This window comes from Ammospiza caudacuta, chromosome 18 (assembly GCF_027887145.1).
Source record: "Ammospiza caudacuta isolate bAmmCau1 chromosome 18, bAmmCau1.pri, whole genome shotgun sequence".
Lineage (NCBI taxonomy): Eukaryota > Metazoa > Chordata > Aves > Passeriformes > Passerellidae > Ammospiza > Ammospiza caudacuta.
The window spans coordinates 5208701-5226067 of record NC_080610.1 but is presented as its reverse complement, the minus strand read 5'-3'; the positions used below and the strand labels follow the sequence as shown (position 1 = coordinate 5226067).

Below are 17367 nucleotides of genomic sequence, written 5' to 3'. Positions count from 1 at the left end.
TACACAAAGTAAACAAATTCTATTCATTTATCAGACCAGTAACAAGTACACCACGGTCTTCAAAACTTTTCTAGAGGTGTCACAGATATTTTATTGCAGTGCACTGATCATGGACTGCAATGCACAGGTGAGCAAGTCTGTGCTGCAGTCCCAGAACCTGGAATTAGGCACAACCAGGTCTATAGGATTAAAACACAAGTGGTGTATTAAAGACAGAGGGGCTGAGCAGCTTCACTCCACAAAACAAATCCAAGAAAAAGGCTCTTCCAGCAAAGAACTGGTTTGCTTCCTTTGCTTCTATTAAGCAAATGCTCCCCAACAGTGTTATGAGATTAAAGCAGCTTCTGGTCTCAGGCAAAACACGAGGAAGCTTCCACCTCAGACCCACAGTGCTTCTACACAGATCATGGATCATCAGCTAAAGAGTTATGGAAAACACAAAGAGGCAATAGAGAATACTAAAATTCTAACAAATTAATCTGTTGTTCTTAGCTTGTTCTTTTAAAGATCTCTTTGCTCTGCCCTTTGTTTGGAGTGCCTCCATCATTCACTTGCACTCCCCTTTCCCCCATTATGCATTGTAGCTTTATAGTTTTCCTCTCAAGCTATAAAAATTTGGGAGGAGGCTGACAGCCCTCCAGGACTTGGTCCAAGATTCACACAAACAAGATAATTCTTTTCTCAGGGCAGTGTTTCCTTCCCCTCTGAATTAGCACAGTTTAGCAAGAACCTCACCCCATCATTCTCCCAGTGGCATCGAGCAACTCATAACTTAAGGGATTTCTATCAGCAGAGAAAACTGGAAATAAAACCTATCACATCTACTCTCATAAACAACCTCAGCCCCTCTCTTTTCATTGCCATAGTGTCAGCAATTATTATTACCTATAAATATCCCTGCCTCCAAAGTAAGCATAAATTAGGAAATTACTTTCACTTAACAACACAGCTGCTCTTCCAAGCCAACCTCTGAATAATCTCCAACTGTTTTATGATCTGGCTCTTCCCTCTACTACAAATTATCACTAACATACTAAAAAAACCTAAGAAGCAATCATTAAAACACCTTCCAAGAAAGTTAAAAATCATACTGTAAAGCAAGATAAACTCAGAACTACTGGGCTGTAGAGAAATGGCAAGCTGGGAAACATTCCCTGTTTTGTTCAAGTTTCTCCTGGGCTCCCAAGGGAATGCTGAGTCAGCATCTCCCCTGGGGCACTGAGCTGCTCCATTGTCTTTTCTGTGGGTCCTCAGAGCTCCAGCTGGTTGCATTTCCAGTGCAGGGTTTCAAAGCAAGTCACCCTCTCCCAGGGAGCCCCTCGGGAGGGTTACACTGAGGCCAGAGCAATGAGTAATGCTGGCACTGCCTGCAAAGCTCAGATTCAACCATGGATCACTCCACTGCACAAATGCCTCAGGGAGACCCTGCAGGACATGTTCTTATCAAGCAATGGAGAAAACAGGAATGCAAGGATTTATCTATAGGGGCACCTGCAGATGCAACTTATTGAGAAGTCCCTTCTTGCTCTAGCAGTGAGGACAGCCACCCACCTGAGAGCTGTGGGAGCATGGGAATGCCATGCTGGAAAGCCAACCCTCAGCACAACATGTTCACAGGACACTGGGTTCACCATGTGAGCTCCTTTCTATTCACACCCACACTTTGGACACTCAAACCCAGAGACAGAAGGCCCCGGGGTCATCCCACACTTCTGGTTTGGCTCAAAAGCAGGTATTTGAACAGGTAGATTCTGGGTTAAATCTGGCCTTACATAAGCTGAGAGCCCGTCTGGGGATGTGATAGGATAAAGATTTAGCTGCTACCTGCAAAGCAACCCCAACATTAAAGTCACAGAGAAGCATTTGGACAAGAAGGTGGCTGTCCTGCCCTCAGAGACACCCTGTTCCAGGCTGAGCTCACCTCTTTAGAAATCCACAGCTAACACCTCTACTTGCATGTTCCAGCTTACAGCTTGTAATGGTTTAAGGGATTAGAGCTGCCCCTTTGGCAGCCAGCAATAGAAGTATGTCAAGCTCAAGGACTGAGAGCAGTCAGAATGTGCATGAGAGAGACGTTCAGAAGGGCTGAAAGCAAAATCTCCTGACCGGGCACAAACGCAGGCAGGAAATGCTTGTTCAGAGAAGGGAACTCCTCTCTAGTGCTGCACTTGGTTCTGGGCTTCACCCACAATTTATCAGACATTCCTCTGAGTATACTGGGGGTTTGGGATTTTTTCATTTGTTTTGGACAAATGCTGCTTCTATTAATAAGGACAGTGGACCAAGGCTTTCCTTTGTTCCCCTGACACTGCCTCAGATTAGATCCAGCACACACGTGGATTTTATCCTAATGACTCACCCACCCAATTCCTTCTGATCCTATTACTGCACTTCTGTTTCAGCCACTTGCCAGGAATATTACAACTACTCTACCTGCTTCTTTTCAGTTGAAAATCAGAAAGCAAACCCACCTTCTGCAACACAAAGGTTAACTGAGGAGTGCTATTTTCTTTTTGTCTTACAACAGCTCTGCAGGAGACAAGCACTCAAATCCAGATGAACACACCACTGCTGACAGATGAGAATGAGCACCCTCAGCTGTAACTTTTCTTTCCAGCACATCAGTTTTCTAAGAAAATTCATCCGCTTTGCCAGAAGTTTTCATTTTACTACTTTAAGAACTTCCAGGTGAATATAATTTTGTAACTTACTACCACACTTTAATTTCTTAAATAACTTAATTGTATTTCAGACCTGTTTGTTAACACCACTGCACAATTTTCTGTAAAAAACTGGTTTTGACCTCCCTCTCTGATCAAAGACAATCAGTTTGTCCAAGTCCCCAATGTAACTGTGGGTTTTAGCTCAGACACCTGCTAAAGGAATCACATATAGGAGATGAATTAGGAAAGCAATTTTAAAACTCTGGGACCCTATTTTAGTCTGTAACTCACATTGTGGGGTCTTCAGGATACACACAAAGGCAAAAGACTAAAACAGGACATTTCCTCAATGGTTTGTATCTATCACCATCCCACCATTCCATCCATGAGTCAGATTGCTCTGGAGTTCACAGTCCTTGCTAGGTGAGTAGTTTTAAATGTAAAGTATAGGACAAAATGCTAAGAGCATATGTAGGTACCAAGAGGAAGAGGATGGCAAACAGCAGGGGAAAATTTTGAAGGGCAAGGAGCTCCAAGAAAGAAGCAATTCAAGTTCACACACTCCTGCTGTTTTATATTGCACTATGCTTTCATAATTGAATCTTAATAAATGCTATTGCTTCTTGCAGTCAGATACATAGTTCCTTTTTACACAATAGCATAAACTCAAATAGTTAAAAATTTAATTAGTTCCTTGACAATATGCTAATCTGACTCAAAACTTGAAGAAAAAACTAAACAAATCCAACCTTTGATTACTTTTTTATTCTGATCATCTCTAGATTTTGTTTTCCCAAAGCTTTCTATTTTAATTTCACCAGCAGTGCTGTTACCTAACGCTTGCTAACAACAACAGACAGCTCCTGCAAAAAAATTGCCTCTTTCATTATATGACTTTATTAACTTACAGTAGTGATATAAAACCTCTTATCCTAAAACAGCTGCAGCTGACATCATATGGATGAGCACAGCTATCATCTATTTCAGGAGTGCTCATAGCAGTTCAGAGACTCCACAGTGAGTGTAAGGCCTTTTATCACAGAGCTGTGAAATGAAGCAATGTTCTTCAAGAAGCAGAAAGAAAACAATGCTGTATTTAAGTTTAAAAAAATACTTTCATATTGTGATGATATTGTTTCAATATTTCAGTATGAGCCTCATTCCTTAGGTGCCATTACAGTAAAACAAACTGTATAATACAGCATGCAAGTCTAAAAGGACAATTGAGTTTTCTCTGAACTATACTCAAGTCTCCTAAAATGAGGCAAATTTGATTTTTGAAGACTCAGACTCATCCTGCAGCAGTTCTCAGATGTTTTACTGGAGTTGAACACTGGCAGTGTTTCCCATTTCCCCATGAAGCTGTTACTGACACTGGAGCAAGCAGCAGTGGGACTCAGGGATTGCTGCTCCACAGGACAGGTCTGAAATCACAGCAGAGCATTCCCAATCTACCACCTCTGGCTAATGGATTGAAAACTCTGCTATCCAGAACATTACCTTCTATCTGTCCCAACAATCCTTTTCTACTCTCTAAAATAGGATTTTACAGAGCTGTCCTCAAGGACTGACTTTTAAGTCATCTTATATGTGCTTGTAAAATGACAATTGCATCCTTCAGAAACCCCAGCTTGCTATTATTGCTTCCTTTTCTATTTCCTTCTCAGAAGCAAATAATTTTTATGTCTATGTCTGACAAAGATACAATGAAACAAAAAAGGCATAAACTGTATTCAGTCACTTCCAATATTTTTACTTGAAAAATAAAAACTCTGCAGAACCTTAAAAAGAAAATCTTACCTGAAACTGCCGTAGACTATGAGGAGAATAGAAATCAGGAAGGTAGACACTTGACTGGAATCCACAAGGGAATATGCCCTGCAATTAGGAAAAAGAAGGCAGGTTTGTCATTGTGAGTGTCCATTTGCTAATTCTTTTTCTTATTTTAATATAACTGAAACGGATGACAAATCACTGGAGCTCCCTCTGGAATTCTTGTCTCATCTGGAACACAAAACCTGTAGCTTGTGAATTCACTCATTATATTCAAGGCTGCAGCATGAAAAACCTGCACAGCCAAAAAAGGACAACTCAAAAGCCTTGTGGTAATTTATTCTGAACTCACCAGATTCAGGGGTTTTTCCTCAAACTCATTAAAATTACTTCAATTGCAGCTACTGCAAAACCTGCACATCAATAACAGTAACCTGTTACATCTTCATAGGGGCACTATGGCAGCTGAGGTTCACTTAGCAGGGGGAAAAACCCCAAACAAACAAAAGAAACCCCCAAACCTCACAACAAGCAGCAACATTCATTTATTAAACCACACTCAATCACCTCCCTATTCCAGCTTGCAGATCACTCAATGCAGGATTACTGACGGACATTTCAAACCCAGCTTTACCTGACTGACTTCCTAATGTCACACCCTGTGTTTAAAGCATGAAATATGAACATTCATGCAGCAGAGGCCACTGTGCTGGCAGGGCACAGCAGGCAAGGGAGGCTCTGGGAGTCACTCTGCAACTCCCAACAGGTTCTCCATAACTTGTACTAAAGTAATGGAAAAGAATAAGAATAATACTCTGTGTTAATTGCATTAGTCTTATCCTACAAAAGACATAACTGAATATTTCTGAAACCAACCAAAAAGCCCAATTTCAGCAAGGCTATGGATATGGAACAAAGATAATTGAATTACATGATTGTTCCAAATTAAGTACCGCTGAGCAAATAAAAACTGAAGATACGAGACAGTTAAAGAAACACTCATCCCATTCCCAATTCAAAGGCAATTTAGAGATAATTACCAAACCACTAGACACACAATTTAAAATACTTTTGTTTAATATATAAACACAAATGTGAATCTTCTACTACAGAAACTCAATATTAAACATCACTGACAAACAGACTGCCTCTTCCAGATGGAATTATATACTTGTGCAATAAGCTTTTAAGAAATTAGATACTGCTTTGGTTAATTACCATTAATAACTTCCACATATGTTCACATTAAAGTGAAAATCAGGTATCTTATTTGCTCATAATGCTGGCCAACACAAAGACAATCTTAAGCTTTAAGTATTGTATTTTCTTTGTATGCATGATCTTTAGTTCCAGGCTGTGGAATAGAGCCCTGAAAAGCATCCATGAAGATCAATAGAGTGAATTGCAAATACATGCAACACAATAACTCAGCACTTACAACCAGTGCACACATAAATGTTCAGGTTATACACAATGCAGTTCACAGCACATGACTTTCATGCCATGGTTACAGCTAAACTCACACCAAAGGAAAGAGCCTGAGCACATTCACACTGGGTCTGTGCCCTGTTTCCAGCTCTGATTTCAGAAGGAAGCATTCCCTCATCCAGCCTTGCACAAAGGGAAAGGAAAGCTTTGCATTGTTTGGATTTGAGAATAAATAGTGGAACTCGTCTATTAAAAGAATATTCAGAAACTCCACATTTATAAGAAAAACAAAATTAATGGAATTTCAGAATGGATTAAACATGGCCAGGGTTATGCACTGAATTTTATTAACTTATGTTCATAAAATTTTATCTTCACAAATCAGCAAATACTTTTGAGATGAACAATGTTTGCTACATAATTCTTCATTCGGTGACAACACTGGAGGCTATGATAATTAAAATGCCATTTTGTCATCATTTTAAATGTTAGTCACAACAACGCTGTAAATGTTACAAAGATTCATAAAACAGATAAAATAGAGATGATGGAGCATGGATCAGCCCTGTGCATAAACCATCAGTCTTGTATTAAAACTGAGAGCCCTCTGGTTGGATAAAGAAACGGAAGAAATGCAAACCCGTGTTAAACACTGATCTCACACATCCCAGCCCTGCTGTCAGGCTGCACTGGTGCTCAGGACTGCAACCTGCTCATTCTGTGCCAGGCAGGAATGAGAATTAAAGTCCTTCCATGCTGCACAAGTGCAACAGAGTAAACAGAAACTCATCACAGAGCAGAGATGTTTCCTGACCACCCCCCTAAAACAACCTCAAAGCTCAGTGCTGCTACCAGGACAATGGTCTGGGGAATTTCATATTCACTGATATTCCAGCAAACAGGGCCAGGGAGATGCAGTCACACTTTCCTTCCTCCTCAGGCAGCTGGAAAAAAAGCAAGGCAAAACACACAGAGTGTGACAGGCTGAACTGAGAGAGCAGCTCAGGCATGTCCAGATTCCATCCAAAGTTTCCAACACAAGTAACCCACAAGGAAACTTGAAGGATAATTTTACAATGCCAAAGTGAATCTCATTGTAATAAAACCTCACATCTTTTAAACATTAAATTTCCCTACATTATTTAAGGTATTGCACAAGACCTGAAACCTAAAATCCTATCCACTGACTGGATGGACAGTTTGTTAAGAGACTAAAAATCCTTGATCCCAAATAAATACTTCCTAACACATTAATCTAGGTTAGAGGTAATAAGCAAATTACTATCACTGAAAGAATGAAAAAGTAGGATTACTTCCAAATTTTTAATATTATTCAAAATGCCAGTGTCTTGCAAACCAATCTGTAATTTTAATTGAAATTTAAATAACCTTCTACAAGCCCAACAGATTCCACATGCACTAACAGAATTCTCCTACAGGCACATTTCAAGTGTGCACGTTCATGTGCTCTCACAGCCAAGCAGCATCAGTGCCATGTTGCTCTCAAATGGCACCAGCCAAAGCCAGAACCCACAGCAATGACAGTTTTCAGAAGCTGCAGTCACATTTAAGCAGCCTTCCAGTGCACATATAAAAATGAAACCAGCTTCCTTCTAACAAGGTATTTCTGTAAAACTCTTCAATCTTGGAACAAGTAATGGAAACTTATGCACAGAAAATGCCTGTAACAAGCTCGTGTACAGTTATCCTTTGACTTAAGTACTGATTTTAGATGCAACTCTCAGTACTTACAACATGACAATCTACAAAGAAAATATTATTCTTCAATAATATATCCTCAATCTGAAAATTAATACTGGATAAGGCCAGGCTAAAGGCTCTTTTGAAGCTGACTTCAGTGCAGTTCACCTGTGTGTCATGTTACAAGAACAACTCCCAGCTCATTTCCAAACTCCAGCATATGTGCAGAACACTGCTCAAAGTACAAAGACAACCTGGGTTTTCCCAAGGAAATACATTTTTCAGGATTCTTGCACCACCACACCTGAAATTCCACATCCATGTAAGGAAGCTGGTTTAAGAATTACTATTAATGAATCTATCAGATTCTAACTTATTTAAGTAACAAGTAACTAATTATTACACTCTAGTACTTAATAAAACCAAGCGCTCTGGTGCCTTAAGACCATTTTCTCAGCCAGCTGCTGAGAGGTGACCTCTATAACCTGAGCTCTCACTCTGAACTGTGGGTGCTCCTGCATCTTTACATGGCTGAGATCAATTTTCATAAATTCTCTGCCATGAGGCATCTATTTCTGGCAGCTCCATGGGCAAGGCTCAGAACACAGAGCCTACTAAGGCATGCCAAGGCAGAGACACAGCAAGCACTGTTCCATGACATATTCTGTGTGTCTGCCCCAGAGGCTGACAGTGAGAGCATTGTGCACACAACAATCCCAGCAGGGCTGTCCAGCCTGGCACAGAGAGCTCCATGGACCTTTACCTACAGAACAACTCCAGGGGTGCCCACTGGGACACAGCAGCACTCCCAAACAGAAACCAGGCAAACACACCACAGCCCTGAGAGCTGGTGTGCAAGCAGCACTGTCCTCTCTTCTGGGAAAAATGAATAACTTGTGTACTCCCAAGGGAACAGAGACCCACTTCATTCCCAGCCAGGGAAGATGGGAACCAGCTCATCAAAGGTGCCACAACAACAGTCATGGCACCACACTGAAGACTCTTGGAAGCTCCTTCCTCTGAATCAGCAGCTGCAGGTCAAGCTCTTTGCCCCTGTCCCTTCAGGTCCAAGCTCACCTGTCTTTGTGGACATTCACCCCACCAGGTTCTGCCATCTGCCTGTTTTCTATTATGAACCTTCTGGGGTTTTTTTCTTTTGTATTTCCACTCAAGAAAATCACCCAGTTAATATAAGCACTGCTTTTCATGTTTCAGCTCCTCCTTGTCACCAGAAGACAGTTTCTGCTTAACAAACTCCTTCCTTCCAAACCTCCAGCAGGAAACCTCAGGCAAAGTCTGAGGATTCTTTTTGCCCTCTGTGTTGAGCAGTGAGAATCTGCAATCTGAATTTGCTCAATCAAGACCCAAACCAGGAACCAAAGGGATCTCCAGATGACAGTGCAGAGCATTCCCCTCCTGTCATGGGCAATCTGAAATGACCACAAGCCAACACAACCATCACAAAAACAACTTCTCACCTTTTCCAATCACCTGTTCTTCTTCATCTCATCTCTGCATAACCATCTGCAAAATCACACACAAAACCAGACTGAGGAACCTGCCTCCCTGAATAAAAATGATGAACAAATGGGAGAGTTTCTCAAGTGATTCAGACTCCTGATCTGACCCATCTCTGGACGTAAAATCAAAGAGAAAAGACTTTTCAGTGGCAGTATTAGCTTAAGTGCCCCAAAATTATTGTTCATTATATTAGGGATGCTTTATGTATTTGGAATAAAAACGCCTTTCTGTTTGCACAAGATGCCTACTAAATGTATAATCATAAAAATTAAACACAGATGAGTAAATATCAGTCCTGACTCCCAGGTACAAGAGACATTATTGTGAAGAATTCTGCCAAGGGGGCAATGAGAGGCCTGTGCCCTGAGGTTTCCATAGTAATGCACCCTCAAGGCCTTGGACATGAATCATTCCCATCCAAAAGCTGCTGTAACAGCACAAGACAAACCCTCCCTGCACACTCACAGTACCTATACAGGAATGCAATAATAGAGCAACAAATAACTCACAATGACTTGGAAACTGCAGCAGATGAACTAAGTTCACTAAAGCTCACATGAAGAGAGATTGCATTTCATCATGGATTTTTTTTAATCAGTGATCAAAACATCCAAGAGTTCACAAGATTGAGGAAAACAAGACTATAAAAGGATGGTAAGCATGCTAGATAGGCTTGAGTACAGATGGATTAAAATAGAAAAGTTTTTGCTGTGTTTAATGGGACCAAATCCGCAACTTGCAGATATCACAGAATCACAAATTCACACTGGGAATGGAGGGAGATAATTTAATTCACTGATCTTGCTCTGGGGAGAGACAATCAGTCATGACAGGTGCTTACCTCATCTGTTGTTAAAAAGTAATTGGTGAAAAATTCAGGGACTTTCTTGACATGTAATGTAACTCTGACTGCAATTTTTGTCCACAACTTTTCTCCTTTGAAAAGTCCTTTTCAAAACTCATGGAGAGCTTTTCATACTGGCCACATCTGGGGTGAAGTGGATCCAAACATGAATGGATATTTCCACTCACATATTTCAGTTTCTGAAGGATGTGGCTGCTTGAGAAGTGACCACACAAAACTTCAAATATTCTTCAGCCCACATTAAACCCATGACTATTTACCCAATCACTATGGTACTTTTCACTTGCATTTCAAATACCACCCTTATAACCAAATGTCCACTGTCTCCTCACAAGGTAAGTGACATTAATCCACACCCAGCACGCATCCCAATCCTCTTCAAAAGAAAATTCCTCATAGGTAGGTACCAGGATTGGAACAGTGATGTCAGGGCACCTCCCTCTGCCTCTCCCTCCTTGCTCTGTACTCAGCATTCATTCCCAGAACTCTTCATTCCCAGAACCTGCTGAAGGCACACATTCAGTGTGAGGGTCCCATCTCAGCTGATGGGCAACTCTTTCAAAGGGAAATTTTTAAAATCCCCAATATAATTAAAAAAACCCCAAACCACAAAAACCCCCAAAAAAACCACTAAACCAAATCAGAACAATCAACTTCTGCTGGAAATCTGGTGTTCAATGTCAAAATCAAGGATGGAGAAAATTTCCACTCCCCTCCTCCCAAGGGTTTCATGTATTTCAAAGCATTTTTAGTGTGTTTATTCCATCAGTGATTGTCTTGGCAACAGAAAAACAGAAAGTCAAGAAATAGCAGTTGGTAAACTTGAAGCAAGCTGCAGAGTATTTCTGCACTTCCTCTGCCCCACACCAGATTTTTATAGCCATTAACTCCACATGGAAAACAACATTCACCCTCACACTGCTGCACTGACCCAATGGCTGTGGCTTTTTTGGATCATGCAAGAATGTGCCACTCATGAGGAAAACATTTTCCTGAATCTACCTGCTTTGTAAGCTTTTAAACATTCTACTATTTTATTCCTTAAAAAGAGTGTGTGGTAACTCAGTGATTAGGGCAATTTATTGCTAAGAGCAATTCATTGCTGATGCTCAGGTACCTGGCACTTGTGAGCTGCCACTGTAGAATTATTTATTAAGAGCACAAATCAAACTCAAGGACTCCAGAGCACAGTCCTAGGGCACATGAAAGAAGAGCACTGCCATGGACATGAAGATCAATTACAGCTAATTGCACAAACACTCATTTTGGCTGGGGGTGGGCTCACTCCATAGGTAAAACCAATTCTGCTTTTTTCCTTTCCTGGATCCCAGGTCAAGGGTATGACTAAAAAGCCTCTTTCAGCTGCCTTACATGTGTAAGATATACACATACTTAAGAGCCTCCATTAGGCTTGCTGCCAAACCAAAGTTAAATCTGAGTGTAACAGTTAAAGGTATAATTTTAAGTGTGAAGTCATGGCACCCACAGCTGTAAACATATCTCAAGACTCTTCTATTCTTTAGTGTGATTCATAGGAAAAGCAAGCAAATTGCTATGGCTTTGCTTCTGTTAAAGGAGTAGCTTGTTTTCTAAAGTAAGTTTACAATTTCATCTCATTGTCACATGCAGATCTCACTGTCATGCTAAGTATGAGTAATTCAGGGAAACATTGGTTATGTCAGAAAATAAAACAAGTCTAAAGTGAAACAAAACAAAGAGAAAAGAGTAATATGGAATGTCCCACTAAAACCAGACTTTCCTACACAGACTCTGTGAGGGCTCAGGCAAGCATTTCAAACTGTAACCAGACAACAATTCTGCTGTTTACCAGGCAGAGCTCCCAGAACAACATTTTCACACTATTAAATACCATACATAGATTTTTTCCTACCCATAAAATTTTAAATCTCAAGCACCTCCTCTATTCTTTGCAGAAAGCTGATTCCCTAAATTATCTCTGCAAAACCAAATTCTAAGCTCCCAACTAAATTGCTAAGAGCAAACACTCCTCTGAGCTCACTTTGAGAGGAAATTGAAGTATCCAGTAAGGCATCAGTGGACACAGACTTGAAAAAAAACCAAATTCTGTTAAAAACATTCTCCGAGCTACTCCTTTGGCTCACCCCACTGTTTGCCACCAGAACAAAGAATAACATGTTTCACAGTTTTTTGGAATTACAGCCACTGGAAGATTTCCAGATTTCACATTCTGCTTGGTGCACTCATTTCCTTGCAGGAATGGGAGCACAACTTCCAGTCCCTGCATGGAAGCACAACAATACTTCAGTCATGCAAAGGAACATTAGCCCAAACCAACACAGGACCGTGCCCACATACCTCAAAAATATTTTCAGCTCCTGATGTCCCCAGAGCTCCAGTGGAACCAGAGTCAACAGGATATTTGGGAGCTAACTTTGCAATCAGTGGTAAATGGAGAACAATTAACCAGTACAGCTTCAAATAAGTTGAACTGGACACACATATCTGAGTATGGAGTAGCCTGAACTAAAATAGAGATCCAAAAATCATAGGCTTGTCCTTGACATTGCTGTCACAGAAAACACTGCCTTTTTTATTCCACACTGGATACCTAATTTTTATCTCTTACCTAAATATACACACAAAATAATTTTTTGACATTCCTTATGCTATTGAGAAGGGTTGGTTGGTTGATTTAGACTGGGTCAAGAGTTTTGCTCTAAACTTGACAAATGAAAAAGGATCTGGGAACCTTCCCTCCTTTCTTTCTCAAAGAAAGAAAAAATAAGCAGTCATGAAAAGCAGAGCATGCTTTTGCTGCCAAATATATGTGACCACCAGCCAAGGAACCCTCTCCAGGAGCAAGATTTGGAAATTGTATCACCAGGATTTTGAAAATGTGAAAAGTACATCTATACAGTGATGTCTGCAATAGGAGACCTCCACTGAAGGAGTAAAATTTCAACTGAACAAGAATATGTGGAAAAACACATATTTTGATATCAAGATCCAGAGCTTGTTAGTAGCAAATGTTTTACTTGATTTTATATTTTAATTGTGTCATGTTTGTTTAAATTGAGCTGTACCAGATCAGGCAACTTCTTCCACAACACTGGCATCTACTGCAGACCAGCTCCAGCAAACTGCTGGGCCAAGGCACAGCCCTGGTTCTGTTTCCTAAAACCATTGTTACTTTTATCCCTCCTTGACAATTAAATCTGAAGGACACCAGCTTATGATAGGATTTGCCTATGCTGGTTTGGAAACTGAAAGCTTGAGGCAAGGAAAGCCTAACAGGCTCCACTGCAAACTGCATCAACTTCAGTTTGCTCACCTCTGATTCAGGGGCATTCAGAGTTTTGCAAACAAAACCTGCTTTTTCAAATACTTGCCACTACAATTAGCTTGGGTTTTGATATTAAAACTTATTCACAGACAGGAGAAGAAGAAAGAAGTAGAAAAAGCCATCACAGCCCTGTTTTTATAAAGCAAGTTTGATTCAGGCCAGCAGCTGCACAATCAGCAGGTGTGACACAAAGAGAAAAGGAGTCAAGATGTGGCCACGAACAAGGTGGGACTAAAATCCTTTAGGGAACAGCTTACAGACAGATCTCACTGAGCACATTGTAATACACACACCTGTAATCCAAGCTTTGCTGGAGCTAAAGTAAATTAAACAAAATTAACCTTCCTATCTTCCTGTACCCAACCTTCCATGCATTAAGTTAATTTTTAAAACAGACCATAAGTACTGTAGTTGCTGCAATATATGATAACATTTTATAATACTGTGTGCTATTTCAGCCCTTTCAGATTTGGTTTTCATTAATAAACTGCAGATAACTTTGCTCCAGCAGCACAGCTCCACCACAGGACAACACCTCGAGGCAGTCACTAACAACAAACCCAGCATTAACAACAAACAGGGCATTCGCTGAGGGGCAAGAAGCAGCCACACTGCACTTGAGAGGGAAAAACTATCAGCTTGTTTAAAGGATGCTTGAGGATGAGAAAAAAAAAATCCACTTGCTAAACTAATTAAAGAAACTGTATTGTCCTTAACTGTCTATCACTTTACAAAAGACTTCAGTTCAATGCAGAGGGCAGATTCAAATCATGCTGTAGTATCATAAAAATTGCCAAACAGAAGTATAAATACAATGTTTTTGTGGAAGAATTAAAATCAGCAAATATCAGAACAAGATGTAAATATGTAAGTATGACAATGCACATAAATATATGTATGAGACATCTGACAAAACAAGAGAGTTGCAGCTCAGCCTCAAGAAAGAACTGACCACACAGGGAGACTTTCCTCAAACACAGAAAACTGTTTCCACCTTCCACAAATAATCAAGAGGAGGACTGGAAGGAGGGAGAAGAGAGGAGGTCAAACCAAGATCTGTTACACACAATCCTCTCTTGCCAGAGCCACAAGTATATTTCTTTATGTAAATTTTCAGATTCCAACAGACCAGTGAACTCTGCAAAGGTCAGTCCAATATTTAGCCTACTCCAAGGACTTGCTGAAACAGCTCTTTTATCTAAATTACCACTTTCAACTGTATGAATTTTCAAAAAACAGCCCTTTTTACATCAGGAAAAAAGGCAAATCAAGGGGGTGGTTACCATAATTAAAGTGTACAAAGTACCACTGTGCAAGCTGTCTACAGCTTTATGCTCCACAGCCTAATCATGATCCAAATAACATCGTGCTTCAGAAAGGGCCATAAGGAAATGTCAGTGGTTATCCTTGGCACAGGAAAGTTTTCTGCAATTTTGATGGCTAAGACCTCTTTGGATTATAAAAGTATCAATTTATATCCCAGTCATATATGCAACCTGGAGTTTTCAATCACTTGGTGGTAAAGCTCTGCGTTACACAGAAGGTTGCTCAGTGCTGGGTTTCATTTTCTGGCGCTTATTCTAATCACAGGAAAAAAATAAAAACTTCCTGAGAATCTTCACCTTAGGCTCCCATCTATGTTTTGATCTCTGTAATTTTTACACTTAACAGGAAAGTGCATTACAATGACTATAACCATATAAAACAGGAGGATGCTCCCTACATCCAGTTTATAGTAGAAAACATTTCCCTTGCAGAGGGAGTCCCAGGCTCTCCCACAGAGGATTCCCCAGTCCCTGAGGTGCCCCAGGAGCTGCTGGTGCTGCCCCAGCTTGGGCACAGCTCTCCCATGGGTGCTGCTCCTGCAGAAACCCTGCTGGCACCACAGTGCCAATGCTGACAAGCAATTTCTGTCATGACTCAACACTGTCAAACAGCTGCCACACCACAATTCTACAGATTTCAGATCTCAGAGGACCCTGTGCTGTAAGCTGATAAAACATGGGAGTTTCTGTCATTTGGAGTTCAATATTTGTCCCAGTCCTCACTGCTGCTCCATCTGGAGCTGGAAGACAGCAGTGAGCAAGTATCTCCTATCTGCCTCAGAATTAAGAGATTCATATTTACTCTGCAGGTTATTGCCAAACAATTAATGTTCCACCTCTGATAGTGTGTGCTGTAACACTGTCTACAAGCACAATAAATTATGTTTTCACTTAAGGAAAAATAAACAAACAGAACCCAATCCAACCTCTCTCAAATAGTCAGAGAACATCAAAACAAGCTCATAAAATTGAACATAGCCTTACTTTTGAGTATTTTCAAACCATGGCACTTGGACTTTTTCTAAATTTAGAAAGGAGGGATAGGAAGACTTCAGCTCTACACTTGCTCATGGTCAGGAATTCCCAGAAGCTCCTTGGGCCTGTAACAGACCCAAAGCTCTGTAAGAGTATCAGGTTACTTTGGCAGACACAGGCACAGAAGTCAAACTAAGCTGAACAAGTCTGTTTTCCAAACATCCAAACATGATCAAAAGGCACAAAAAATAGAAAGCAGAAAGTGTTATCATTATTCCTGATAATACAAGAAAAAAGTGCTGGTAGGGCAAAAAGTGAGCTTCAAGTGGGTGAAGCAACTACCAGCAATGAATCCAGAAGATGTAAGGAATGTATGTAAGCTATGTATGTAAGGTATGTTTCCTTTCACACTTGAAGCAGAAGCACTGACTGAAACATGCCTACTACTTTGCTATGTGAGTGAAAAGCCAAGGAATTAAAAAGAAAAGCCAACAAAACAACAAAAGCAAAAAACCCAAACTTCCATGGAGCTAGAAAGAAAAGCTTGAAGTAAAATCTCACACCTGTAATATTGTAATGATCATATTTTATAGTTCCAGTACTTGATTTTTTAATAATGCACTGCTATTCATAAAACCAGAAATATAATTCTAAAATAAAAAGCAACATAATTTGCTTTTTGAATAGCAAATGCAAGGCAACTTCTTTACAAATACTAAACTCTTTTAAGCAGGAAATAAATTAGGGCCTACACTACCAATATGTCAAAGAGCAGCTTTTCACTGCTGAATGGATCCCACCCAGAGAGAATGCACAAAGGCCCATTTGAACACACCACAATTCCCGTGCTTAGTTCAGTTACAACTGAGGCAGTACAAAGGGGGAAATTAAATTTAAAACTGGGAATTTCCTCCTGTCCTGATGCAACTCACACCTTCAAGCACAGGACACACTCCACTAAGTCTCTTCAACAATGGGAATAAATTACTATTTTATTTAGCACAGAAGGACAACCCAAATAAGCAAATGTGTGTTTATTTGAGGAAGAAAATTTCTGAGCAGAAAGCACCAAGATGAGACTACAGAGAGCAGAGCAGGTACCTGTGCCAAAGGCTGGGTGACTCAGGGTATCATGAAGCAGGAAACAGAATTTTAGCTTCAATTGTTAGCATGGCACTAAACACACATCAACAGACTCCAATGCAATTACCTTGATAAAACTGCACATGATTTACTACAGGAGTCAGTCAGGGTTTTACATTATGAGCATTAGGATTTCCCCATACTAGTGAACCTATTAATGCCAGTATTTTGGACAGACACTTCAATTTTCCAAATTTTTTTGAGTCATGTGGTGTAAGAGCCCACAGCCCATCCAGCACAGGAGAGAGGACTGCTGAGGGGGAAGGCAGGCTCAGATAGGAATTTAGTTCAGTGTGAGCAGAATTATTAGCCTGTCACTGGGATGAGGGCAGAGAAGAGTTTCTAAGATGACTAGGAGAGATAGGAACTGAGTTTATGTAGTCTAGAAAAATACACAGTAAGGGGAGAAACCCAGAGGCAAAAGTAAACACTAAGTGGAAGAACTATGAGATTAAAACGACCTAAAATTGTGTTACTCACACCAGGGGAACCTACACTCTTTCCCAACACCAAACTGTAAACTGATCCAATTCCCCCTCAAATCCAATTTCTTTTTCCAATTAACATCTCCATAGTCACAGGAACACTAGTGACAACACAAGAAGTGGCAGTTCTTCCAAGTTTCACCCACTGTGCTTTTTTGGGGGA

The 17367-nt window shown here is 40.4% G+C and overlaps 1 protein-coding gene across 1 annotated transcript in view; it reads right to left on the bottom strand.

The window, feature by feature from the left end:
• SPPL3 (signal peptide peptidase like 3) overlaps window positions 1-17367 on the bottom strand; it is a 56236-nt gene that overhangs the window by 19019 nt on the left and 19850 nt on the right. The window contains exon 2 of the mRNA XM_058816799.1: window positions 4464-4541. Within this exon, the coding sequence (XP_058672782.1) occupies window positions 4464-4541 (78 nt within the window). The remainder of the gene's footprint in view (window positions 1-4463; window positions 4542-17367) is intronic.